The following is a 23,752-nucleotide window of genomic DNA, read 5'->3' on the forward strand; positions in this document are numbered from 1 at the left end:
CCAGTCAGGGCAAGAACAATAGTCCTTTTTAGGGTCAGGAAGGAATATTCTACTCAGTGGTTGGATTGGTAAGGATTGTGGGGCTTTTGCTTTTTCTGTAACAGGGGGCATGTCCGTCTTCCTTGGATCTCTTGAACATATTTTAACAATGCTTGCATCAACAGGATGCTGACTGCTATTGTCTTCCTGCTTTACTTGTTGCAAGATAGGGGGGGCTTTCTCTTGTAGTTGTGTGGCAAGGCTGATGGTAGTTTTAGTAATAGGTTAGGTCAGGATTTGTTTGGGATGGTATGGATAGGGATGATCCTGCCTCAGGCAAGGGGTTCTGCTTGGTGACTTTCAGAGGCCCTTTCCAGATTTACATTTCTATGATTCAATGATATTGTCATTAATTTACAGACACTGCAGCATATACCATGTTACTGCATCACTAAGAGCCCTTTTTGGATTTGAATGTTTTTAATATTAAATGAAAATATATTACTAAAATGCTGACTGACTTTATTGTTTCAGATGTCCAAAAGGTGGTGCTAGTATCATCTAGCTCAGAAATCCGTGTTCAAACTCAGGCTTTGGAACTTTCTACCCCTGCTGACCTGGATAAAACTACAACCGAACTGGCTGACTGGTTGGTATTGATTGACCAGATGCTCAAGTCAAACATAGTCACCGTGGGAAATGCTGAAGAGATCAATTGGACTGTTGCTCGTATGAAAGTATGTGTCACTGGGATGGCTAGTGATTTTAAAAACCCGCAGCAACCCATAATTTTTGTCTTGTTTTTCCTCTTTTAAATTCTTACATTCTGTGGGAGAAAACAAAAGAAGAATCATTGTCTCTTGCAGAAGGCAGCACACAATTTAAAAAGACTGCTATTTGAGAAATGAGATTCTGCTTTATATCGACCTATGTGTAATTTTAAAGTTATTGCAGTCCTCCTTCCACCTATCATCCCCACATTTGTTAAGGCCAAGGGTAGGCCACCCCAGCATGCATGAGAGAGCATGGCATGTGAAGGGGCTGGGGTTGCACTGCCACAACAAGGATCAGGCTCCTTGTGGCTCCCTCCACTGTCCGCCCCAGCATGCCAACATTTTAGAAGCTGAGGTTGTGGGTGTTTTTAGCACTTTGCCCAAAAATATTTCCAACCCCTGGCCTAGTTTTACATCTCTATATAGACTTGGGTCTATGCAATTTTGAGGTCTACATCCAATGATATGAAGAGGAACTCCTGTATATAAAATGTATCTCTGTGGGATTGTTAGAAATCATCCTTTTTGTTAGAAATCATCCTTTTTTGTGTGTATAGCTTATACTGGAAGATGGGATATCCATTTCTAATCAGTTTAAAGTTGGGTACATGTGGATTATACTGTAAGTTTCTAAGCTGTAGCTTTTGTTTGTAACTTGGGTTAATTGATTTCCGAATAACACGAGTAATTACTGTAATCGCTAACATCAAGTATCACAATGTAGACTATCATAAAGTTTGTTTCTGATAATAGTCGCAACAGACATTTGTGAGCATTTATAGTAGCATTTACAATCCATTTATTTGCTATAATTGGGAGTCATTTGACACAAGTTACAATGTGGTCTAAAGCTGTTGTCTAGACAAGGAACTGTATTCTGATATTACCTATCAGACTTTGGTCCAAGGGAAGAAGAATTGCATGTTCACAAGCTTTGGAGAAGCTTAGATTTCTTTTTACTTCATAACATTCATAGCATGTGGTTATAGTAATTAGATAATACTTTCATCTAGTTATGCAATATTCCCATTTTGAATACAAGACACTGTTGAGTGCATCTATTTGGCTGATTTTCTTCCCGCTTTAGTAATGTTCAGAACTTAGCAATGGTCTTATTAAGCTTTCTAATAAGAAAATAATGTAGGAAAGAGAATATTGGAAGTGGAAAATATTGTACAGCAGTTCCCATTAATATGTAGTTCACACAGATTCATTTGGTTTTCTGAATCTGCAGTAACAACCACTCAGAATATTCATGTTGGGTTTTTGTTAAGTGTCCCTGCAAGTATTGCAGCTCTAAAATAGTCATGGAAACAGCAATCTACCTATGAGTGCACAAATATTAGTTTTTAACTGCACATAATCCAGAAAATGTTAACTTTTGCATTTTTAATAAAATAAATAATAAAATTACAACTTATACTTGATTTTAAACAGATAACAAAGGAGGACTTAGACCAGCGCCACCCACAGCTTGATTCTGTTTTTACTTTGGCTCAGAATTTGAAAAATAAGACTTCCAGTTCAGATGTCAGGACAGCAATCACAGAAAAATGTAAGTTTTCTTTTTTTTTTTTGCATATATGCTTTTTTTTTGTTTGCAGAAAATTGAACTGTTTTTTTCCTGGAAAACTATAATTATTGAGCCCAATTTCAGCAAGCTTATAGTATCATAGTTGTTAGGGTCTGGAAGGCACCTTACAGATCATTGGGTCCAGTCCCCCTGCACTGAGCAGGAAAGACCTTCTGGAATCAGATGACCCCAGCAAGATGGGCATCAAGACATTTTTTGAAGATCGCCAGGGTGGATGACTGTACCACCTCTGGGGGAGCCTGTTCCAAACCCTTGGCACTTGATTTGTAAAGAAGTTTTTCCTTATGTCTGGTCTGAAGTGATCCTCAATCAGTTTGTGCCCATTATTTCTTGCCCTCCCCTGGGGGGCCTTAGTGAATAGATATTTCCCCAAGCCCTGATGTACTCCCCTAATATACTTATAGGATGCCACCAAATCGCCTATGAGTCTTCTGTTCTCCAGGCTCAACAGTCTCAAGTCTTTCAGCCTTTCCTCATATGACCGGCTCTCTACTGCTCTAATCATGCATGTGGCCCTCCTTTCGATTCTCTCAAGCTTCTCCATATTTTTCTTGAAGTGCGGCACAAAGAAAACTTAGTCAAGTCAATTTCAGTTCTCCAATTAATTAGAAACCAACTCTGTCCCCTACTTCCCCCCGCCTCTCCACATCCCCTCCCAACAAATGGTCTGCCCATTTCTGAAGTACAGGATGTGTATTTTGGGCTAGGTCAGTATAGAATGTCTTATGAAATGTTTAAGAACTGCTTGCAAAGGCCTTCCTGCATTTTCTGTTTGACACAAACAAACATAGTTTAAACTTATTTTGGCGATGCTATTTGCTGATCCATTTATAAAAAATAAAAAAAGGTATATGAGCTTAGGTGACAAGTTTAGAAAGTGTTGAGGTGATTTCGTTACTTGGATGGTCCAGGAGATATGAGAGAAGGAAATGTTTTTGTGGGTAATATCTTTTATTAGACCAAGTGTATGGTTGGGATAGACGGAGGCAAGCTCTTGGGTATCCTCCAGTCTCCGGGAGAGAAATAGAGAATAGCTGAGCTAAGTAGAAGCTGGAACAAAAGCTTATGTAAGGCTCCATAGGTAAGCAAAACAGTGTACCTGGGGAAGGTTACTGGGATCCCTGAAAGGTTGCCTATGTTTATCCCAACTATGCAGGTGGTCCACTAAAAGTTAACTTTAGAAAGACATTTAAAAAGACCATTGACTGATGTTTTTACCTTATTAAGTTACTGATGTGCACTTTCAAATTTAACTTTCAGCTTAATTATTGCATTTCCCTTTTGGAAAAGGAAAAGAGTTTAGGGGGGTTTTTTTTCTAAGGATTTGACAGGCTTCAGCAGGGAACTCCTAAATTCTGTATATCGCTAAGGTTTAAAAAAAAGATATTCCAGATATTGGAAGCTAGAGGAAAACTGGGGCTAGGGAAACTTGTAGATTTCAGGAAAGCTCTGTGTTCCCTAACTCTTTGGTTTACAGGTTAGTTCTCCTCTACCTCCAGCTCTATTTCCATGTGGTATTTCTAAAGGACTTGCCATGGTCGTTGGAGAGTCTTCCACGACTGAAGCATACTCTGTGAAGGCCCTTGGCAGCTCCTGTGGTGAATGTGTCCTAGAGAAGTGAAGGGCTTTTAAAACTTCTGCCATTGACGAAACACAGCTTTTTTTATGTCCTTCTGTGAACTGAGGGACCTTTTAGAGACCAGCTTTGAGTTAGTTAGAAGATGAGGCCTGGTCTCTGAGTCCTAGGGTCATGGAAGTACAGGAAGAAGAAACTTTCCCCTACCTTTCTTCTTCTGGCACCCCTTTCTAAAGGTAACTTGGAGAGCCCATTTTGAGTTTTCTGAGCACCCAAAATTTTCTTCTTGGTAGAATTTCTTTCAAGCTGTGTTTGCCTTAAGTATTAGCCTAGGGTTATTGACAACTTTCCCTGCTATGTGAAGATACTTCTTCTGCATAATAACAAAATGTCAGAGAAACATCAGAGATGGTAGTTTGCTTTAAACAAACAGTTACTATAGATAGATTTTTTTTCCCCCCTTCCAACTGTGCAGTAGACCTGAACACTTTCAAGGTTCCCCTCTACTGTTCATTAATCAGCACTGAATGTTGAACCATTTTCACTCTTGCTGTTTTTCTTTTGCTGTTTCAGTAAAATTACTAATCTGTTCCTGCAGCTGCTGGTCTCATCTGAATCTAACATTTATCCAATATAAAATTTTTGGGGGTGTTACTTGAGCTCTGTGTTCATCTCAGCACAACCCAAATCAGTCCAGAAATCATCCTGAAGCTCCATTTGAGTTGAAGTTGATGACTTTCACTTCAGTGAGAGAACTGTGAACCCTGAATGTGTAGGGGCTTGATACCTGCAAAGAGATCCTCACATAGAGGTGCAAAAACTCTTTAAACTGTTTGCTTAAGTGTTGTTAGCTTACACCATTCCCTTTTCCCCCCGTTTTCTCCTTTTAATGTCTTATTCTAAGCCTACTGTCTTTATAAACTAGACTAAACTTCTCTGGAGTTGATAGAGAGACAAATGAGAACCAAGCACATTGAGTATTACTATTTACTATTTTTGTTGCATTTAAGTTATTCTGATCTCTGGAAAATGAAATGAAGACATGAGTTTTATGAGGAAAGACATTAAAGGTTACAGGGTGCTCAGGTGCTGAGCTTGTAGTAGTCTTACAGGTATCTAAGATAAATAGTATTATAATTGGAAAAGGAACAAGTGTAATGTTTATTTCCTTAAATTGTCGTGTGTCCATGAGGTACTGTTATCTTAAGTGAGAATCCTTCCTATAAAAGCCATACTTGGGATGTGCACATGACAGTGATTTATAATAGAACAAATGTAATCGCTAAAATCGATGAAAGTAGCCACGCTTTCGAGTATCAGAGCAAAGTGGCAGGGGACACAATAGAATTACCATATCATTTAGAATTCACAAACAGCCCTAAGCTGTTTGGAAGACCTTTTATTTAAAAAATAATAAAGAAAGCATGTCTCATGCAGACAGATAACTTGGGCCCATCTCACCATCAGGAATATATTTTTTTGGGTAATTTAATTGAAAAATTCTAATTAAAAAATCAGTGGTGCAATATGTCTGTGATTAAACTAGGCATTATTTATATCACTGGCTAATAAAAATAAGTTACGTATGTATTACGTGCTAGATTTGGGTGAATAAGTACAGCAGGATGGAATTTTTCCTGGAGAGATGGGTTTCTCATTAGTAAAAGTTGTGAATAACAGGTAATTTAGTAATTGCGCTTATGAAAGGCTGACTTATTTTATGAGGAAAGGCTAAAAGAACCAATAACTAGTTATCTAGTCTGGAGAAGAGAGGGCCGAGGGGGAATTTGATAACTATCTTTAAACACTTGAATGGAGATAGGCTTTTCTCTCTGGCCAGGGACAAGGCTAGATGCAATGGCCTTAAGCTGTGGCAGGGGAGATTTAGGTTGGTGATTAGTAAGAGGAAATTTCTGATTAAGAGGGTGGTCAAGCATTGGAACAGGCTACCTATAGAAAATATGGAATCTCTACTGTTGGAAGTTTTGAAGAGCAGGTTGGATAGACACTTGGCTGGGATGGTTTAGTCAGGGATGATCCTGCCTGAAAGGGGCTAGATTAAATGACCTTGTGATGTCCCCACCAGCCCTTCTTTCCTATAATCTTAGATTTTGTTATCTCTAATACCCGTTACGAAATGGCTTGTCACAGATCTGCAGGGAGAGAGTGTGTCTTTCACCAAATGGAAATGTACTTGTAGCACCAGCTCCTAGGCCTCCTTTTTAGGAACAAGGATTCCTGTGCCTCTGCTAGTCTAAGGTGTGGAACACCTTCTTTGCACCGGTTCATAGGAGTTTAGGGCTGGAAGGGACCTTGTGAGATCTTTGGGTCCAGCCCCCCTGTTCTGGGCAGGAAAGACTGCTGGGGTCAAATAACCCCAACAAGGTGTGCGTCCAGTCTCCTTTTGATGATCTACCCCACTTTCATTTTGTTTCTTTCAGTGATTCCAAAAGAATTTTAAGTCCTGGTGGAGACTTTACCCCAGTGGGAGCTATGCGACCAACTCATGTCGCTGCAAGCTAGGAATAATCTTTTAAAATAAGGCAGCTGTTACTAGACTGCTAGAGTTTAGTACTTTGTAGTGCTTGGTTTTGAATTGAAAACCAAAGCTGACCCGCATGTCTACACTGGTAGTATTACCTCCATCTTCTTTTATTTTTTTTGTGCATCTGACAGCAGAGTTCTTATTTTCTGTTTCCTGACACCTCTGTTCTTTGTCTCAAGCTCTGGAGACATGTGCTGCCTCACTTGGCTGGTAGTTATTACAATTTAATGTCTGGTTTCTTTCATAGTATCTCCAAGGTAACTCCATTCCCCCCTTGCAGTTTCTGAAAGTCTTCCATATTAGGCACATCCACATGACCATCCTCATTTTCCTGCTACAGAGAAGGAATTAAACCTTTCATTCCTAGTAGGTCATAATATGAATAAATAAGAGAAACCAAGTCATGCATTTTTTCATAAAAGTATTACAGAAATTTCCTGTGTTTTCTATCCTATCTCATCAGACTTTCCACAAACTTAAATCTTCATGAAAACTTGTGTGCAGGTGACATTTGAATGAAACGAGTTGTAACAATTGGATTTTTAAAAAATGACTTAAGATAAAGATAGGGCTACATGAGAAATTATTTGTGGACATAATGGTGTAAGGGAGGGGGTGATATGGGGAAAGGGGCAATATTTCTATGTTGGCAGAAGTGGTAGTATAAATGGAGCTATACTGGCACAGCTGTGGTTGTGTCAGTAGGCTTATTGCACTTGGAGGACGAAGCAGTACAAGCTGTATCAATAAAATTGCTTTCACAAGGCATTAAAGAGCTTCCACATGAGGGCAGTTTGCTCATTAGCTGTACTAGAAAATGTACTAGATATCACCTTGACCCCAAATTGTTAAAGCTTTGTCTTTTGTACGTCTTTGTAATTAAAGTATGATAAACTGCTTTCATAGACATACATTTTGGAAAAAAAAAAAAGTTTTTGAAGGCCTGTTCACAATTGTTCTCCATGACTGGATGATTTGCTGGATTTCTGGGGGAAGTAATCAATATAGAAGTCCTGATCAGTAGATGCTAACTTGTGGTTATAACTTTCTGCATTGTTCTCTGCAGTGGAGAAAGTCAGGAACCAGTGGGACAATACTCAGCATGGTGTGGAGGTACGGCAGCAGCAGCTAAAACACATGGTCTCTGACAGCTTGCAGTGGGATAAGCAGAGAAAGGAAATGGAGCATCTCATGGGGCAATCTGAGATTCGTCTGCACCTGCTTCTACAGGCCCCTAAAGAGCCACTCATCAAACAGATTTCTGAAAACAAAGTAAGATTTCATACATGCTCTCTGGATCCTTAGACTATGTGGCTTTTTGAGGTTCACTGTCTATGCCTATTTTGTTCTAAAATGACATGTTTATTTTCATTCATCAAAAATCTGTGAAAATCTTCTTTGAGGAGAAGAGCAGAAAGTTTTTAAGATTTGAGCATGTGCATTTTTACAGTAGATACGTTTATCATATTCACTAAATACGGCCGTTGATAAATATCTCCTGGGACCAAATACATTTCCTTAAGCACAGGATTTGTATTGTGATGATACATGCTTATCATGGTGCACATCATCATTTTTTGCCTGCTCCATGGTGGTATGTGAGTAGTAGTTCACAATAATGGATCTATCACAGATCCATTTGAGGTTACGACTGGAGATAAGCAAGTCTATGTCATCAGTTCAACACTTTTCTCAATATTCTGTACTGTGATGCTGTATCTGACCACCAGCTAGCTTCCAGTTGGAATGGAACTAAACTGCTGAATGGATGGTATGCTGTTTAATCTCAGATGATGCCAAGCCAAAACCAAGACCACCCAGACCTAAATCATTGAGCTCCAGTATGCTGCTGATACTGTAGTGTGTGTTCACTCAGAAGCAGACCTTCAGGCAATTATCTATATGTTTACCAAGGCATAAAAGAAAATGGGACTGACGCTTAACATTCAGAAGACTAAGGTCAGCTATCTCTTAATGTGCAGTCCCCAGCTCAAGTAATTCAGATTCGTGATGAGACTCTAGAGAATGTTGAGGATTTCCCATACCTCAGAGGCCATCTCTTGCAGAAGGCTGACATGGATGAAGAAATTCAGTATCACCTCAGATGTGCAAGTGCAGCCTTCAGATGCCTGAGGAAATGGGTATTTGAAGATTGTGATATTGGATCCAAAAACAAGCTCATGGTTTATCAAGCAGCTGTGATCCCCACCTTACTGTACAGAGCTGAGACATGGACAGTGTAGAGGGGACACCTCAAGTTGTTGGGCTGCCTGCAGAAGATCGTTGGAATTCATTGGGAAGACAGATGCACCAACATTAGCATCCTCTCGCAAGCAAACACCATGAGCATCAAGGCGCTGATCATCTGACATCAGCTTAACTGGGCCAGCCATGTCATCTGGATGTCCAACTTCAGACTCCAGAAGCAAGTTCTATTTTTCCATCTCAGTCGAGGTGTATGCTCAAGAGGAGGGCAGAGAAAGTATTTCAAGGAGTATTTGAGGCCAACTTGAAAAAATGCAATATTGACATTAAGTCACGAGACTCACCTGCCCGGGACTGCCCCAAGTGGAGAAAGCATCTGTTGCAAGATTCTCAGTACTTTGAAACCTTATGATGACAACAGGAGATGGAAAAGCAGGAGTGGCAGAAACTGTATGTCACAGACTGAATCAAAAATTCAGAGCCACCCATCCCACATGGAAACATGTGCCCAAGTTGCAGCAGGGTCTGTTGATTCTGAATTGGCCTCATCAGCCACAGCTGGACTGATGGAAGACAATCATCCTCAGCTGCGAGGGATTGCTGAAGAAGATGGTGCTCATTACTTTACAGCAGCTTATTAACACTACTGGAGATAGCTGCAGTAATTATAGACATAGGCCAACTGATACCAGACCCTTCAAGGTGTATTATAATAGACCTCTTTGAAAAAAAGATATTCTCCAACCCTTGGCAGATTTCCGTGCTTTTGATATACCACCAAATCTGTTAAAGTAAATTACTGAGTCTACCTGACCCTGGATTGACTTCCTTATTCAGAGGATTAGGAAGATTCTAGGTGTATCATGTCCCCCTGACATAGGGAAGGATATATTGGGCTGGGGGCCAGCAGGGGAGGTTATGAACAAGATCAAAGTTGAGGTGGCACTTTGCTACTCTTGTTTCTCCTGAGGGATAGTAAAGTGAAAACAAAGGTGGGATATAGTTTTAAATAAAGAAGTGAAGTAAAGAATTTGATGAGGAGGGCAGGGAACATGGAGGCCAAAATGCGTAGTCACAGAATCATTCAAATATGTGAGGTTTTGTTAAACAACCATTTGTGCATGGTCTTTCTGGCTATCAGAAAATGAAGGGCCATCAGTAATAGTGTACCTTCCTGCTTATTTTCAAACGGGTGCGTGTGCGTATAGTGTGTGCGTATAGTGTGTGTAAAGTGTATGTGTGTGTGTATATATAATGTGTGTGTATGTGTATATATTGTGTATGGTGTGTGTGTAGTGTGTATAGTGTGTGTGTGTATATGTGAGAGAGTGTATGTGTGTTTATATATGGATGTGTGTATGTATATATGTGTATGTATGTATCTATCTTTGTATTTATATGTGTGTGTGTATAAAAATAATACTCATCTGTTAATTTAGCGAGTATGGTTAGTATTCGCTATGAAAAAGCATTTTCACAAATATGATCTGATCTCTCATATTTTAAAAGTGGGAAACACTGGTCTTATGCTAATTTACAGTTTTTATTTGGAATTTTGTTTAAAAAGGCTCTTGCTGTGATGTTCACATTTTCTTTTTATGGTGTGCTGTACTTACCACAGATGGGGCCACAAAATGTTGAAAGGAATAATATGGTTCTCTTGGCAAATATTTTTTTTCCTTCTCCATTTCTGTTTTGAATGTGTTATTGCTGTTAGTTTCCCTTGGAATTTAGGGTGCTTCCATGTTAGGGCATTTACCAAAGACAAGAAGTACACATGTACAAACTTTTTAAAAAAAGGGTGTATATGATCATTTAAAAACATTCAAGGTCTAAGGAATAAACCTTTTGCTCTTAATGCTGCTCTGATGCCCTTTTTTGTTTGTTTGAAATTGCTTCTAGCTCTTAATTCAAGATTTGCATAAAGGAGACATCACGGTGGCTGCATTCAATGATCTGTCCAATAAACTTCTGCGGGAGTACCGTGATGATGACACAAGGAAAGTAAAGGAAATAACTGACCATCTGAATACCTCTTGGATAAACCTGAATCAAAGGTAACTGCAAGCCTCTTGAGAATATAGGATGTACTTGGTAAATCTAGATCCTACTATTTTAAATAGATTAAACATAGGATGTCAAATCATAGTCATTAAAGTGCTCCATATGTTAACGAATGCCGTGCCCTCTCTGGGGCATGTTGTCACAAATATCATAGAGAGTCTGATTTTTAATGTATTTAATGGTGGAGCTCCCACACCTGACCCTGGAAGATTTCTACAAACTTTTCAGTCTTCTTGTTCAGAATTAAAAAAAAAAAAAAATCAGATGTTGAGTCACAGGGTTTTTTTTTTTTCTTTTCTTCAGTCACACAGCTGTTCTTATGTCTTTTTTTTCAAAGGCTATGTGTATTCAGCACTATGGGTGTTTGCACTTGGGGGTGGGGGGTGTCTTAATAGAGCATGGTTCCTGGACATGCTGCTCTAATTAAAATGCTCAGTGTTGCATGTATGCAGCATCCCACATTTCAAAATGGCTATGAAGGTGCTTTAACTAAAGCTCATTTGATGAGTTTTAGTTAAAGCACCCCCGCTGCAAATTTTGAAATGCGGGATATTGAATACACGTGGTCACGCTGCAGCACTCTCGATTAATTGAGTCTGCTTTGACACGTTCTGATTAGAATGTGTTGGAGCACACGTATAGACACCCTATCTTTCTGCATGTGATAAATTCATTGAAGATGTTCCTCATACTGGAGAACCTTTCTCTAACTTGTTACCATGATGTTTTGAAATCCTCATTGTGTTCCTTTTAATTTCTTTACCTTGAATATCTAGTGTGCAATACAGGAACTATAAATTCTCAATTTGAAATTTTCTTTCTTGCACTCATGAGTCGAGATGTATTTACTTGATATTGTTGAAAACCTCTCAGTTAGTATCAGGTCACATATATTTGTGTGCATAATGCGGTTGTATCCAAGGTAATCAAATGCCCATGCACAAACCCTTTTATTAGTAGCTGGCAAATGACTAATACAAGAATAGCATATGTCTGCATACCAAAACTTTAGAAGACAGTATGTGGTTGTAGTCAATAATTTATTGAAGGGAGAATCCACAGGGAGAAGCATTATTATAAGTAGAAAATCATTTAAAAATATATATTTAAATGGTTAAATTTAAAAAAGGCAAGTTTTCTGGGGGGGGGAAATGAGGAAGTTAGAAACTAGGCTAGTGAAATTTGTGCACGTGATATTATGTCCTGAGGAGAGAGAGGGAGGATATTTCAGTAGCAAGCTGTTGGTTTCAGAGGTAACTAAGGGAATAATATATAGAATTTTGTTGCTCTTCCTTGTAGGAAAAGTCTACCTTTGTAGTTTGTACATTTGATGTGGCAAGAAGTGTATACAAATAATTTCATAGTTATTTCCGTTGAGAGATGACAAATGACATAAAATGCTTTGTAGCTCAACTTGCATGATGTTTTTGAAAGAACAAAACTAAGCCTGTTTTTAAATATTTCTTCTGATATAGGCTGGGCTTTTAAAAAAAGAGTTTCAAATTCCATTGAAAATCATTGGATTATGGGCACTAACCTTCCTGGTGTTGAAAATTCCTAGCCATATTGTGAGAAAAGTCTTTAGCTTACAGTAGAAATTCCCTTTACTTTTTTCATAGTATGGGCTACTTTGTAGTGTTGAGGCCATCTCCAAAATGAGCTGTGCTCCTGTCAGTGTGTCATGTAGGATTTAAGATTGCATATAATCCCTGTGGCAGCAAGTTGAAAATCATGTCTTTATTTAAAAAAAAAAAAGAATTAAACACAGCAGACTTGGAGCTTCTTTGTCTTCATCTTAATTTCCTTGTGCATTCACTCACTCCAGAATATCCCCATAGCTGTTCCCACTGCAGTTCTGCTGGTCAGGATTCCTCTGACAATCCTTGGCACATGTAGAGGAAGCAATTTGTTTTCTAGGTCAGCATTTACAGTAAACTCTAGTGGCATCCTAGTTCCATGCTTCAAAGTATTTTATCTGGAGATGCAATGTCTGTCCAGCTGTCAGTGGGCCATTGGGAAGGCCTCTGTAGATCATTGCTGGGAACCTCTAGTCTTGAGTAAAACAAGAATTAGCTTTTGATTCTCTCAGGAAAGAAAACTTACAACAGCACTTGGCCGTTGTTCTTTTTCCATATAGTTACTGTTCATATATCAAATAGTCTTAAAACACCTGAGAAGGTGAAGCAGGGGAGAGATGAATTACAACTTTGATTATGGGTGGTTGTTAAGGGGAGAACTCCTGGACCTGAACTAACTGGGGAGACAGACTGGGGCTTAGCAACCTAAAACAGAAAAAGCAAGAAATGGAAATAAACATGCTTTCAAGAAAGCGAGCATTAAAGTGGCATCAAATAAGCACACTAAAACACTGAATATCCCCTTCCAAATTGTTTTACATTTGCTTTGAAAGCAAAGAAATAAAAATTAGAATTTGTGTAAAGTTTGGCAATCTAGGATGTCCTGATTCACAATTTAAGGTTTACTTCACTTACAGAATTTGGATGGAGAAGGGATTGTTTGGTACACAACATTCGGTTTTATTATTTGTTATAAGCATAAATCTGTACTTTAAATCATTTGAGATGTGCTAGACTGTTTGTTCTGGCAACAGCTATGCATGGAGCATTCAGGAGGAGTATTTGGTTACTTCAGCTGGAAGAGTTGCCCTTCTAAATAGCATCACAATAAAGCTATAAACAGAACTCCAGCGACGGAATTCAAAGTTGAAACAGCCTTATTTTAAAACAATTGGCATTAGTGATGCTTAGCTCTCCAGTTTGATATGGTATAAATTAAATATGCTGTCCAGTGGCTATTGGTGTTTAATTTTCATATTTAAAGGCTGAAACTGATCATTTGTTAATATTTTTGTTGCCTCAGTAATGGGTTATACAGCATCCCAGATGTTCCTCTCTAAGATACACATTTGTACATACTGCTGAGTAGATTTTTAGTTTGCATCTGGAAAGCAAGTGGATGGAATTTAAAATTGTTATCGGGCTAGGAAGAACTTGTACATGCAAGGGTCTACACTGTTATTTTTCTTCAGCATGTCTTCACTGATAAACTTGTCAAGTTTTCTTCTGCTTTCCTTTAGTTCAGTGACATTGTCTACATTTTTATGGAAGTCTGAAGGCGCTTGAGATTTTAATTTTACAGTGCTGAAGACCCAAGTCATAGCCTCAGTTCTTTCAGTCCATGGCCACTGAACTGAGCTCCCTTTCCCCTTTGCTGGTGCTTGCATTGGCTGCTGTGTGGCATATAGCATTCTTGTTTTTCTCAGTTTTTAATGGATGGTCTCTGGTGGAATGGAGCAAAAGAATGTGGGTCTCCTCTTAAGCAATGTAGATCACCATTAAAATGCCACAAGTCCTACTTTTAAAACGCCCCCACAGTCTGCAGCATCACTCATAAATCTCTTGATAGTACTCACGCTGCTGGAATACAAACAGCATACTTAATGGACTGTTTTTCAGCTGTAGTTCAAATAGCATGTAAGTGATAAGTCTATAATAGGATTGCATTCTGTTCCTTAATTTCAGCCAAGCAGAAAGTTTGAGACATTAAAACTTAGTGCAGCAGCTATCATTCCTGAATTAACCTAGAATTTATACCTAATTCCATTATCTCATCCTTCCATCCAGTATACTAGTGCTTAAATATACAGATCTGAGTTAGTTGCTTTTATTCATCCTCGTTTGAAGATCACTCTTTTCAGGTAGTTCTTTCTAATTTCATTGCTGCCATTTTATCTCTAGCTTTGCCTTCCTGCTGGGGGAAGAAAATCCCTTACAAAGGGAGAGGATTTTGAAGTAAGAATTCCTAAACTTTTTTGACCTTTCATTCTTACCCTTTTTTATATAGCTTAGGTTGCTTTAATTCCTTTCCATTATTTCTACACCATATTTTCATCAAACGATACCTTTATTCATTGTATAAGTATTCCATTATTATTTCTCGACAAGTAGGATGAACATTCGGCCGTATTTTCTCCTGAGGCAGCAAGGAATTGAAGTCTTGCCCTGTCAGTAGTGTAATAGGTAGTAGCTGGAACTTGGAAGATGCAAGAGATGAAAAGTGTGCAAACAATATTACTTTTGACAAAACAGTTATTAAATAACAGCATTAGATTTTTTTGTTGTTGTTGCTCTGCTGGAATGGAAATATCTTGCTTTTTATGATGCTTTTTCCTCCTCCGGAGATCTAATAAACTAATTTACAGAACTGATTCTGAAAGGAAGTGTGCACTTGCAACTTCTTGATTGCAGTGCTTGATTTTGAAGATCTTTTCAGCTATTCCTGAAATTTAGCCTTCTCTGGTTTCAAGTGTGATGATTGTTTAAAACTGTTTAGCAGTGTTTCATGACCCAGTATGAGGAGAGGGAAATAAATGGTAGTATTCGTCTAAAATATAATAATCTAAGGAAGCGAGAATGTGTATGCCTAAGTTTAGATTTTGACCAACCAACCTTGTACTTACAAAAGCCCCTGTACTTAAAAAAGTGACAGGTAGTGAAAATCTTGGCTTCACTTCATCTGAAAAAAAACAGCAATTCAAAAAATAAACCTTTTGGCCTGATGCCTTGGTTTAGTTCTGACTTCCAGGATGGACGCTGTGTACTGAAAGGGCAGCATAATTTCCTTATAGTAGAGGTTCTGTATAAAGAAAGCATGTTATTGAAACTACTTTTTGACCTTAGTTTGAATTTGATGCTTTAGGAAAAAAACCCTCTTGTCGTACTATGTGCAACTTTGGTAATAGTTAAGAGAGAGCTATTTAATGTTGACCATAACAATTTTGTATTTATGTTACATTTCTATAACACATAAATTGCATCACATAGGCCCCCCTTTAACATGTTATATCTATTGCATAAACCCCCTCTAACATGTTATATGTATTGCATAATAAATTCAGGCTGGCTAGATGTATAAATTAACTATCACGCCTCAAAGTTCCAACAAGCTATAAAGTTATTGCTCAAAATCGCATAATAACATTATAGCTGGTCTCTCTACAGCTTTAATTTGCATTTGTAGGGAGTCTGCAGCTGGAAGACTGCAGCTGCTGCAATCTCCCAGGCTCTGTGGAACGCAACACATGCTCAGGCCTGTGAGAGAGCAGCCAATACAGTACCCCAGCTAGAGGGGTGCAGGGGCATTCCATGTACCACTGTGACTGGCATACCACAGCAGTGCCCCATGGCTATGGGGGGTTGAGAGTCCTACAGTTGATGGGACTCTGTCCCAGCTGTGCCTTACCTGCAGCCAGGACCAAGAATCCCCACACCTCATGGGTGGATTGCAGGCAGAAGCCCCATATGGTGCAGCGATTGTCAGTCCTAGTTGTGGGTGTGGGTGATCCTACAATGGCACGTCATTTGGCATGGCAGGAAGCACTATTGTGTGGATCACGCATTGGCTCCAGTCATGCTTTTACTTGCATGCATAGAAGGGGCCATAGAGTTTATATTTTGCTCCTTGGTGGAAAAACCATGAATAAAATAACTTTAAAACTATACAGCAGCCTCCAAAGGTTGCAAAACATCCTTTGTGATTTATTACGATGTCACCAGAGCACCTGAGTGTATGCATTAGGGCATAAAAGTGTGTGTGGTTATACACTTGGAAATCTTGTACACTGACTGGAATTCCTTCGTCTGTAACAATCAGATACTGTCATAGTTCTTGCATTTATGTTTTGGTACAAAGGTATTATTCAGTTAGTGAAGCTGGCAAAATCTTTTGCTGTATTAGAGATGGGCCTGAGCCCACAGATGTGACCTTTTGATCTGTCTATCAAATGGCAGCAAAGTACTTGGGCTTTTTACTTGCGTGATTTCAATTGGATAGGTGTTTCTTTGAAATTGGAATATTGAAATGTTCTTTACTCACTAATTATGAGCTCCTGTTTGCTGGGTCTATTGACTGTCCTAGTAGAAATAGTCAAAAGATTACCAAAAAATTAACTGCTGAAATATTCTTTATAGCCACAGAGTTGAAACAGTTCCCCTGTTAGAATTATCCTCTTGAAACGACATAATTTCATTTGGGCTGTGGCCTGAGAGGAAAACCCACTAATGTTAAGCATGGCATTTCATTCCTAGGTCACTAAAAGCTTATCTGTATATCATTTTACAGATTTTGTCTTAACTGTTTTTTTGAAGAAAAGAAGGCAGTGTTGAGTATAAGACCATGTGTCTGGAAAAAGATCATAAACGGCTAATGGCTTTGCAGCATAAATAGGAATTTATTCAGTAAACTTGTCAAAAACAAGTGTGAGCTATGCAAATATCAGTGCTGTGATCCTAAAAGTGTATACTTTGTACCTGGGACAGTTGTGTTTTGTTAGAGTCTGGAAATCATTTGATTCTTCCAAACAAATAGAGAACATCTACATTGCGCTGTAACTTGGAGAATGTACACAACTTTAGGAAACTGCTTCCATTTCGTTCTTGCTGCTGTTTCCATTTCAGATGGTGTTTCTTGATAACGGCCCTGAGAAAAGCGTTTTAAGTGTGGAAATAAGAGCTTCTTACACTTGTGATAGCCTGAGCCCATTATGTTAATGTGTAGAGGGAAATGCTGGTTTTTAGTGGATATTTTCTGTTCTTTCATGCATTCTTAAATGGTGTGTGTAGTCTGTAGTACAGAACATGTATGCATAGATACAGATGTGCCATTTTGGGAAAAATAATGAAACAAGCAGGAATAGACTTCATAGTTTTCTTACTGCTTTAATGAAACAAATCTTTTACAGTAGCTTCATTTGTTATGCACACAGTGTATGTCCTATTGCGGGGAGTAACTGAGATATTTGCTTCCTTTTTTGCTTCCAGAGCTGTTGATAGGCAGAGTGTCTTGGAGACTGAACTGAAGATAGTGCAGGCCTCCCTCAAAGATCTAGAGGGTTTCCTCAAGTGGCTTCAAGAGGCAGAAACTACAGTTAACGTCCTTGCTGATGCATCCCAGCGGGAGAGTGCTCTTCAGGACAGCGTTTGCATTAGGGAACTCAAGAAACAGATGCAGGTAAGAACATTATGAGAATTATGAGTATTGTGTGGTGTTTCTCTGCCATTGAGAAAAGAAAAGATGGCTTCTTACAGAGAAAAGGTGGCTAATCATCAGGAAAAGCTGCATCTTGTTTAATAAATCAATATTTTAAAATATCAAGAAAAATGGAGTTATTGATTTAATGAAATATAAGATTTTTTTTATGAGGATTAAAATACGGGTGTCCAAGCTGTATTCTGAAGTGACCTCTGCCTCTCATCACTCTTCAACTGTTGCCTTTCAGGGCAATCTTGTTAAGAAAATTGGATTTACTGCTTGTATTAACAGGAAATGTTGGAGTTGTAAAGGAACTGAAATGGGCCAACAAATAGTACATGAACCAAAGCATGTCAGTGTTGAAATGAGATTGATTTTCTATTAATATTGCACTTGGTATAATCACTTCTACTTGTGTAATGGGTAACGCTGCTAAATCACCACTCGGCACAGGTGGTGAAGAAGAGTACACAAGATGGAAGTCTATAGTTAGTGGAAACCCGTATTTTAGCATTTGTACCATAAGGTTTTGTGATCTCTTTGGAGCTATGGCAAATTTCTGTTTAAAACGGCTGAGTTTTTTGGGTTTCTTTTTTTTAGCGGGGAGGGAGAGAAGGAGGGGAGGGTAGCTGCTTTTGGTGGTGGAAAATGTATGTTCTTTGACAAGGCTGACACTGATTCTTGACACTTGCTTTGACTGCACCCTGTCCACAGGAGAGAGGAGGGCTGAAATATAGCTGTCTAGCCACTTTTTTTTAGTTCAGCGCCCTTAAATGAGTCTTCATCTTTCTTGGGATCATACACTCCACTCTATATTGCATAGCAGAGGGAGCATAATTCCCTGACCTACGTATGAGTTTATGCACAATTTTAAGTTACCTTTCAAGTACAAAAGAAAGGTGTTAGCTAAAGCACATATCAAAGGTTCTTATAGCTGAATGACTTCTGAAATGAACCTTTTTCCCCTTGATGGCTTTCTAGGTCACTTTAAGTCTCTGATGCATGTCAGTCTCTTAAAACTATAGCATTTTATATCATTGAATTGTCATGCAGAATAATTCCAAGTATGTTCCTGTCCTTTTTTTTTGCTGTTATTTTTTCAGGTTTGGTTTCTGCACAGAGCAGTTAAACAACTGTCTTATGCCTGTAAGAGAGTAATATAATTACTCCAGATTCAGAAACTTAGTATCTGCTCACCATAAAAAATATTTTTTTCTTCTTTCTGTCCATGCTGTGTTTTTGATGTAGTGAGACTGAACTGCATTCATCTCAGGATTTTATGTATTAAATGTACATGGAATCATATTCCTAAATCAAGTTGATTAAAAGCATGCATCGTGTTTGTACCTTCCTCGCTTTTATGAGAAATGCTATGTGAACAATGTATTTTACTGAACGGCACTTAACCATGGTTTCAGAATTGTGACATATCTTAGGTGAAACTTATGCTATTACCATATAAACAAAACCTGACTGAATATTTCTAGAAGCCTGTTATTTTTGTTACACATGTCATGCCTTTTCAAAATAAGACCATCAGTTAGAATGGGACTTCTGTTTTGGCAGGTATCTTGCCCTGCATTATTGCAAAGCTAATTTGAGTGGTTTGTCACACCGTAGTGTCAATGATTTGCAGAATGTGCAACCCTCTAATTTGCTTCCACTGAGAGATTCTAATGGTAATAACAATCTAAAACAAAACAGTCCTATATTTGAGTAAGATAGAGGGCCTGACTGTCGAATGATTGTGGCACCAGATTTCCGTGATTCCACCTCCCTCTACCTAGATATTGCAGAAAGTGTTCCCTTAGTGCTAGCATTTAGCTAGAACCCCGAGATGCCAGTTTGGGTTAGACTCACCATTGTGCTGGGTTTTGTGCAAACAAGTCACGACTCTCCTAAAAGAGCTTACAATCAGTATTTGAAACAAAATCCAATGAGTGAACTAACAAACAGTACAAAGCAAAATTCGGGTTATGTGAATACAATTCAATGTGGACGTGCTTGTAAGTGGTTTAAAATATGTAGGTTTTTAAAGAAATAAACAAAAATAAACAAACGTAGCTACCCAAAAGTCTAGACATTTCTGTTATCTGATGCACAGTCATTTTGTGGATGACTTCTCCCCTATGTCACCTGGTCATAGAAGGAGGTGAGATTGGTCAGGCAAGACCTACCCACAACAAACCCATGCTGGCTATGCCTCAGGATGTTGCCATCAGCCAGTCTGTTAAGAGTGGTCTTTTTGATAACTTTTTCCAAGATCTTCCCTGGAATAGAGGTCAGGCTGATGGGCCTGTAATTCCCTGGATCTACTTTCCTCCCTTTCTTGAAGATAGGCACCACATTGGCCTTCTTCTAATCTTTGGGCACTTTGCCTGAGCGCGATGAGTTTGTGAAGATTTGTGCCAGGGACTGACCTCTGATGCCTGCCAGCTCCTTAAGTACCCTGGGGTGTAAAGTGTCTGGGCTGACTGACTTGAAGGTGTCCAGCCTCTCAAGGTGTTCCTTCACATGGTCTGCACTGATGAAGCGTAACAATTCTCCCTCATCCTGGCCGTCCCGTCCCATATTGAGCAGGGCCGTCCCTTGGGGCTGATGAAAAACCAATGCAAAATATCCATTAAGCAGGTTGGCCTTTTCCTGGGTGTCGGTTGTCAGTTGTCCCATATGGTTTAGCAGGGGTCCAATGTTACCCTTGTTTTTCCTCCAGCTCCCCGCATATCTAAAAAAAGGACTTTTTATTGTCCTTGATATGTGTAGCCAGTTGGAGTTCAGTCGCAGCCCTGGCTTTCCTGGTTTGCTCCCTACAGGTCTGGACCAGTGCAGAATCCTCCTGCTTTGAGGTGGATCCAGCCTTCCATTCTTTATAGGTCTTTCTGTTTAGATGCAGGAGGTCCGCCAGTTCCCTGCAGAGCCAAGGGGGCTGCTGTGCCCTTTTGATACCTTTCCTCCAAGATGGGATAGACTTTTCCTGTGCATCCAGGATCGTTCCCTGGCAGAGCATCCACTCATCCTGAACTCCCCTCCCATTTGGGTTGTGGTCCCTTAGGGCCTTGCCAACAAGCCTCCTGAACTTGTCAAAGTCAGCTTTCCTGAAGTTTAGGACTTCTGCATTGCTGACTGACTTGCCAGCTTTACAGCGAATGATGATGGTGATCAGCTCATAGTCACTGTCTCCCAGCTTCCTTTCAATCATTAGGTAGCTGATTAAGTCATCCCCTGTTTCCAGTACCAGGTTGAGCACCGCTTTGCCTCTTGTCAGTCCATAGACTTCCTGAGTCAGAGCTCATCCATGCACTTGAGGAAGCTTTGCGACCGTTCAGATTTGGCTGAATGCTCTTCCCACGACATGTCTGGGTAGTTGAAGTCTCCCATGGCAACCATGCACTGGGAGTGTGCAGCCTCAGCCAGTTCCCTGGTGAATTCCTGGTCGAGCTCTTAATCCAGGCTAGGAGGTCTGTAGTAGACTTCTACCATTGTGTCCCCTGTGCCATGTTCACCACGGATTTTAACCCATGCATCTTTGGAAAAGGGTGTATTAAAATGACATTAAAGAACCGTTTGCTTCTCTATGGACTGATGCAAGGGGATGTAGATTTTTCAAGTTGACCCCATTTGTCTGAAAGGGAGTATACCAGCTCTTGAGACCTTTAAAGCTGTACTTTGCATAAGTAAGGATGTACCAGACTCAAGGAGGTGGCTGACTGATTTTGTGGGCAGATTCATGATTTCTGTGAAAATTGCACAGTTGTGAATTTGGTAGGTACATAAGCCATTGGTCTCAGAGCTGTGTAATGCCTGAAGTTCTGGGAATTTCTCAGACCCTGAATGTTACTTTAATCAGTGCCTACATACCATGCTGATTTGCTTCACAAGAAATATGTATAAAGCTGTTTATATGTGTACTTGTTTTTCAGTCTAAAACAATAAGATTGATAGTTTAGCAATTGCTTAACATTAAAGAAAAAATGTTTGATATCTTGGTGAATAGGTGAATTAAGTTGTAGTTCTATTCAACTCAGCTGCGTAATATAAGTCAGTTGTCTTCACCCTTATCTTCACCCTCCATTATCTTGAAGGCGGTGGCTCTCAGTCTCTTCAGAATGTGACGTCATTTTACAAAGACAGATTTTGAAACTTCCCATCCTATAGTTTCTTGATAGTTTCTCCATCCTTCCATCTGTTCACAAAGAAAGTGAAGGTAGATAAGAAACCACAGATATGTTAGCAACTTCCCTACAGGTTCAATACCCACATATAGAAATGTACCTTATAATTCATGTTGTGTTTAGTATTGCTCCTGTTAAGATTTGATGTTGTGTATTGTGGTTGTTTCTGAGGTGAAATGTATCATGGTCAATGTAATATATTTTTTCTTCCTTCACTTGAGGCAGTCTGAAGATGTCATGGTAATGGAAGCCATGTACGTGTATAATAATTCAGTAATTTACCCAGGAATTGTGCATCCTTTCTCAATGTATGGTGCTTTAAGGCTTTGAGAGGACTATGATTTCTTTTTTTTTTTATCAGTGTCCATTGATCTATCATAGTCTTGTCTGGATCTGCCTCTATCTTGTTAGGCAGGACAGCCATCCAGTTTATTCTCCATTCTACTTCCACCTGTGTTTGATAATCAAACTTTCTTGAATGTTTCTTCTTGCAGCCCTTGTACTGAAAATTAAAATGTATTTCACAGAACTAAGCTATAAGACAACAGTTGGATGTGGTTTTACTTTAATATGACTCTCTTGTGGGGATGTTGATTATATTAAACCTAGAATATGTTGGGTGGTAGCAAGCCCCTGCCCCCCAGTATTCTTAATCTCTTGAGTGTCTTATTGCTTCTGTTAAATAATATTGCTTTGTCATGGAAATATATCAAAATATTGGCTCTGGGGCTTCAAGCCTGTAGGGACCTTATGTAGGAAGGGAGCAGTATGACTTGATGCATTTTGTTTGCCAAAATCATATCCTTATTCTTGTTTCCTTTCCCTAATAAGTCATTCCAGGAAAGGTTCTAATTGGAAATTCTTTATAAAAATACTCATATTTTCAGGTTTGGAAATTATTCATGTGGGAGCTCTTTGGGTGAATTAGCTTTAAGAGAGTTTTGCGGGAAAGAGGTTTTGCCCCCTGTAGTTTTTCCTTTTGTACTAGATAATCTAGCTTGGAGACCTGCCTGTATGTGATTGATTAGCCCTTAACGTATGGCTGATATAATTAGGGCAGGTATCCCTCTGCTCTTCTCTCCAGATTTATAATACAGTCTGTTATTCACTCATTCCACAGCTCTGCCAGAGCTGCATTTAGTCTGAGAGAGAGAACATCCTTTTCCAGAGTGAGGGAGCGAATGCTGTTCAGCCTCTCCGTACAGAGCAGCTATAAGGGAAGAACTATTGCCATATGTTGGAGCTGTCTTCTCACAGGAATTCTGTTTTGTTTTGGCAGCTTTAGTGTTTTAATTAATAATTTTCTGTGCTATTTAGTGCACTCCTGAATGTTAACAGAGACTCTGCAGCTCAGTAACTTCATTCATTCCCTGCACATGCTGAGCTGAGCAAATACTGACTAGGAAGATCCGGGAAGGCTTTTATTTTCTTGTATTATTTTTTAATGAGAGAAACTTATGCTATATCAACCTCCTTTGCCTTTGAACCATATAAAGCCTGTAGCTCTCAAAAGCAGTCCTGGAAGCGAGCATGCTCAGAAAGCTGGCAAATCATTGTCCAGTGACCAGGAGGAAATGATAGTTGCTTTTCATTTATAATGCAAATTCTGAGGTGTCTTCAGAAGTGTGGCAAACTTAAAATGATGGCTGTGGTGAGAACATCTCTGCAGAAAGTTGTGGTGTTGTTGCATCGCTTGCAAAGGATGGCAGTTTCTTCCCCACGTTACCAGAAGCTTTGCAAGGTGAGTAAGAAATGCAGAAACAGAACCTGGGGAGTCTCTAGACATGACTTGCC

At 39.3% G+C, this 23,752-nt stretch overlaps 1 protein-coding gene across 5 annotated transcripts in view; it reads left to right on the plus strand.

The window, feature by feature from the left end:
- Positions 1–23,752, plus strand: part of UTRN (utrophin) — a 553,135-nt gene that overhangs the window by 233,788 nt on the left and 295,595 nt on the right. For all 5 annotated transcript variants that reach the window (XM_090040990.1, XM_090040992.1, XM_090040993.1 and 2 more), the window contains 5 exons: positions 514–716; positions 2,190–2,307; positions 7,534–7,739; positions 10,575–10,729; positions 17,576–17,765. In XM_090040990.1, coding sequence (XP_089897116.1) covers positions 514–716; positions 2,190–2,307; positions 7,534–7,739; positions 10,575–10,729; positions 17,576–17,765 — 872 coding nt within the window. The remainder of the gene's footprint in view (positions 1–513; positions 717–2,189; positions 2,308–7,533; positions 7,740–10,574; positions 10,730–17,575; positions 17,766–23,752) is intronic.

The sequence above is a fragment of the Crocodylus siamensis genome, chromosome 1 (genome assembly GCF_052110815.1).
Source record: "Crocodylus siamensis isolate JL-2025a chromosome 1, ASM5211081v1, whole genome shotgun sequence".
In the NCBI taxonomy this organism is placed as follows: domain Eukaryota; kingdom Metazoa; phylum Chordata; order Crocodylia; family Crocodylidae; genus Crocodylus; species Crocodylus siamensis.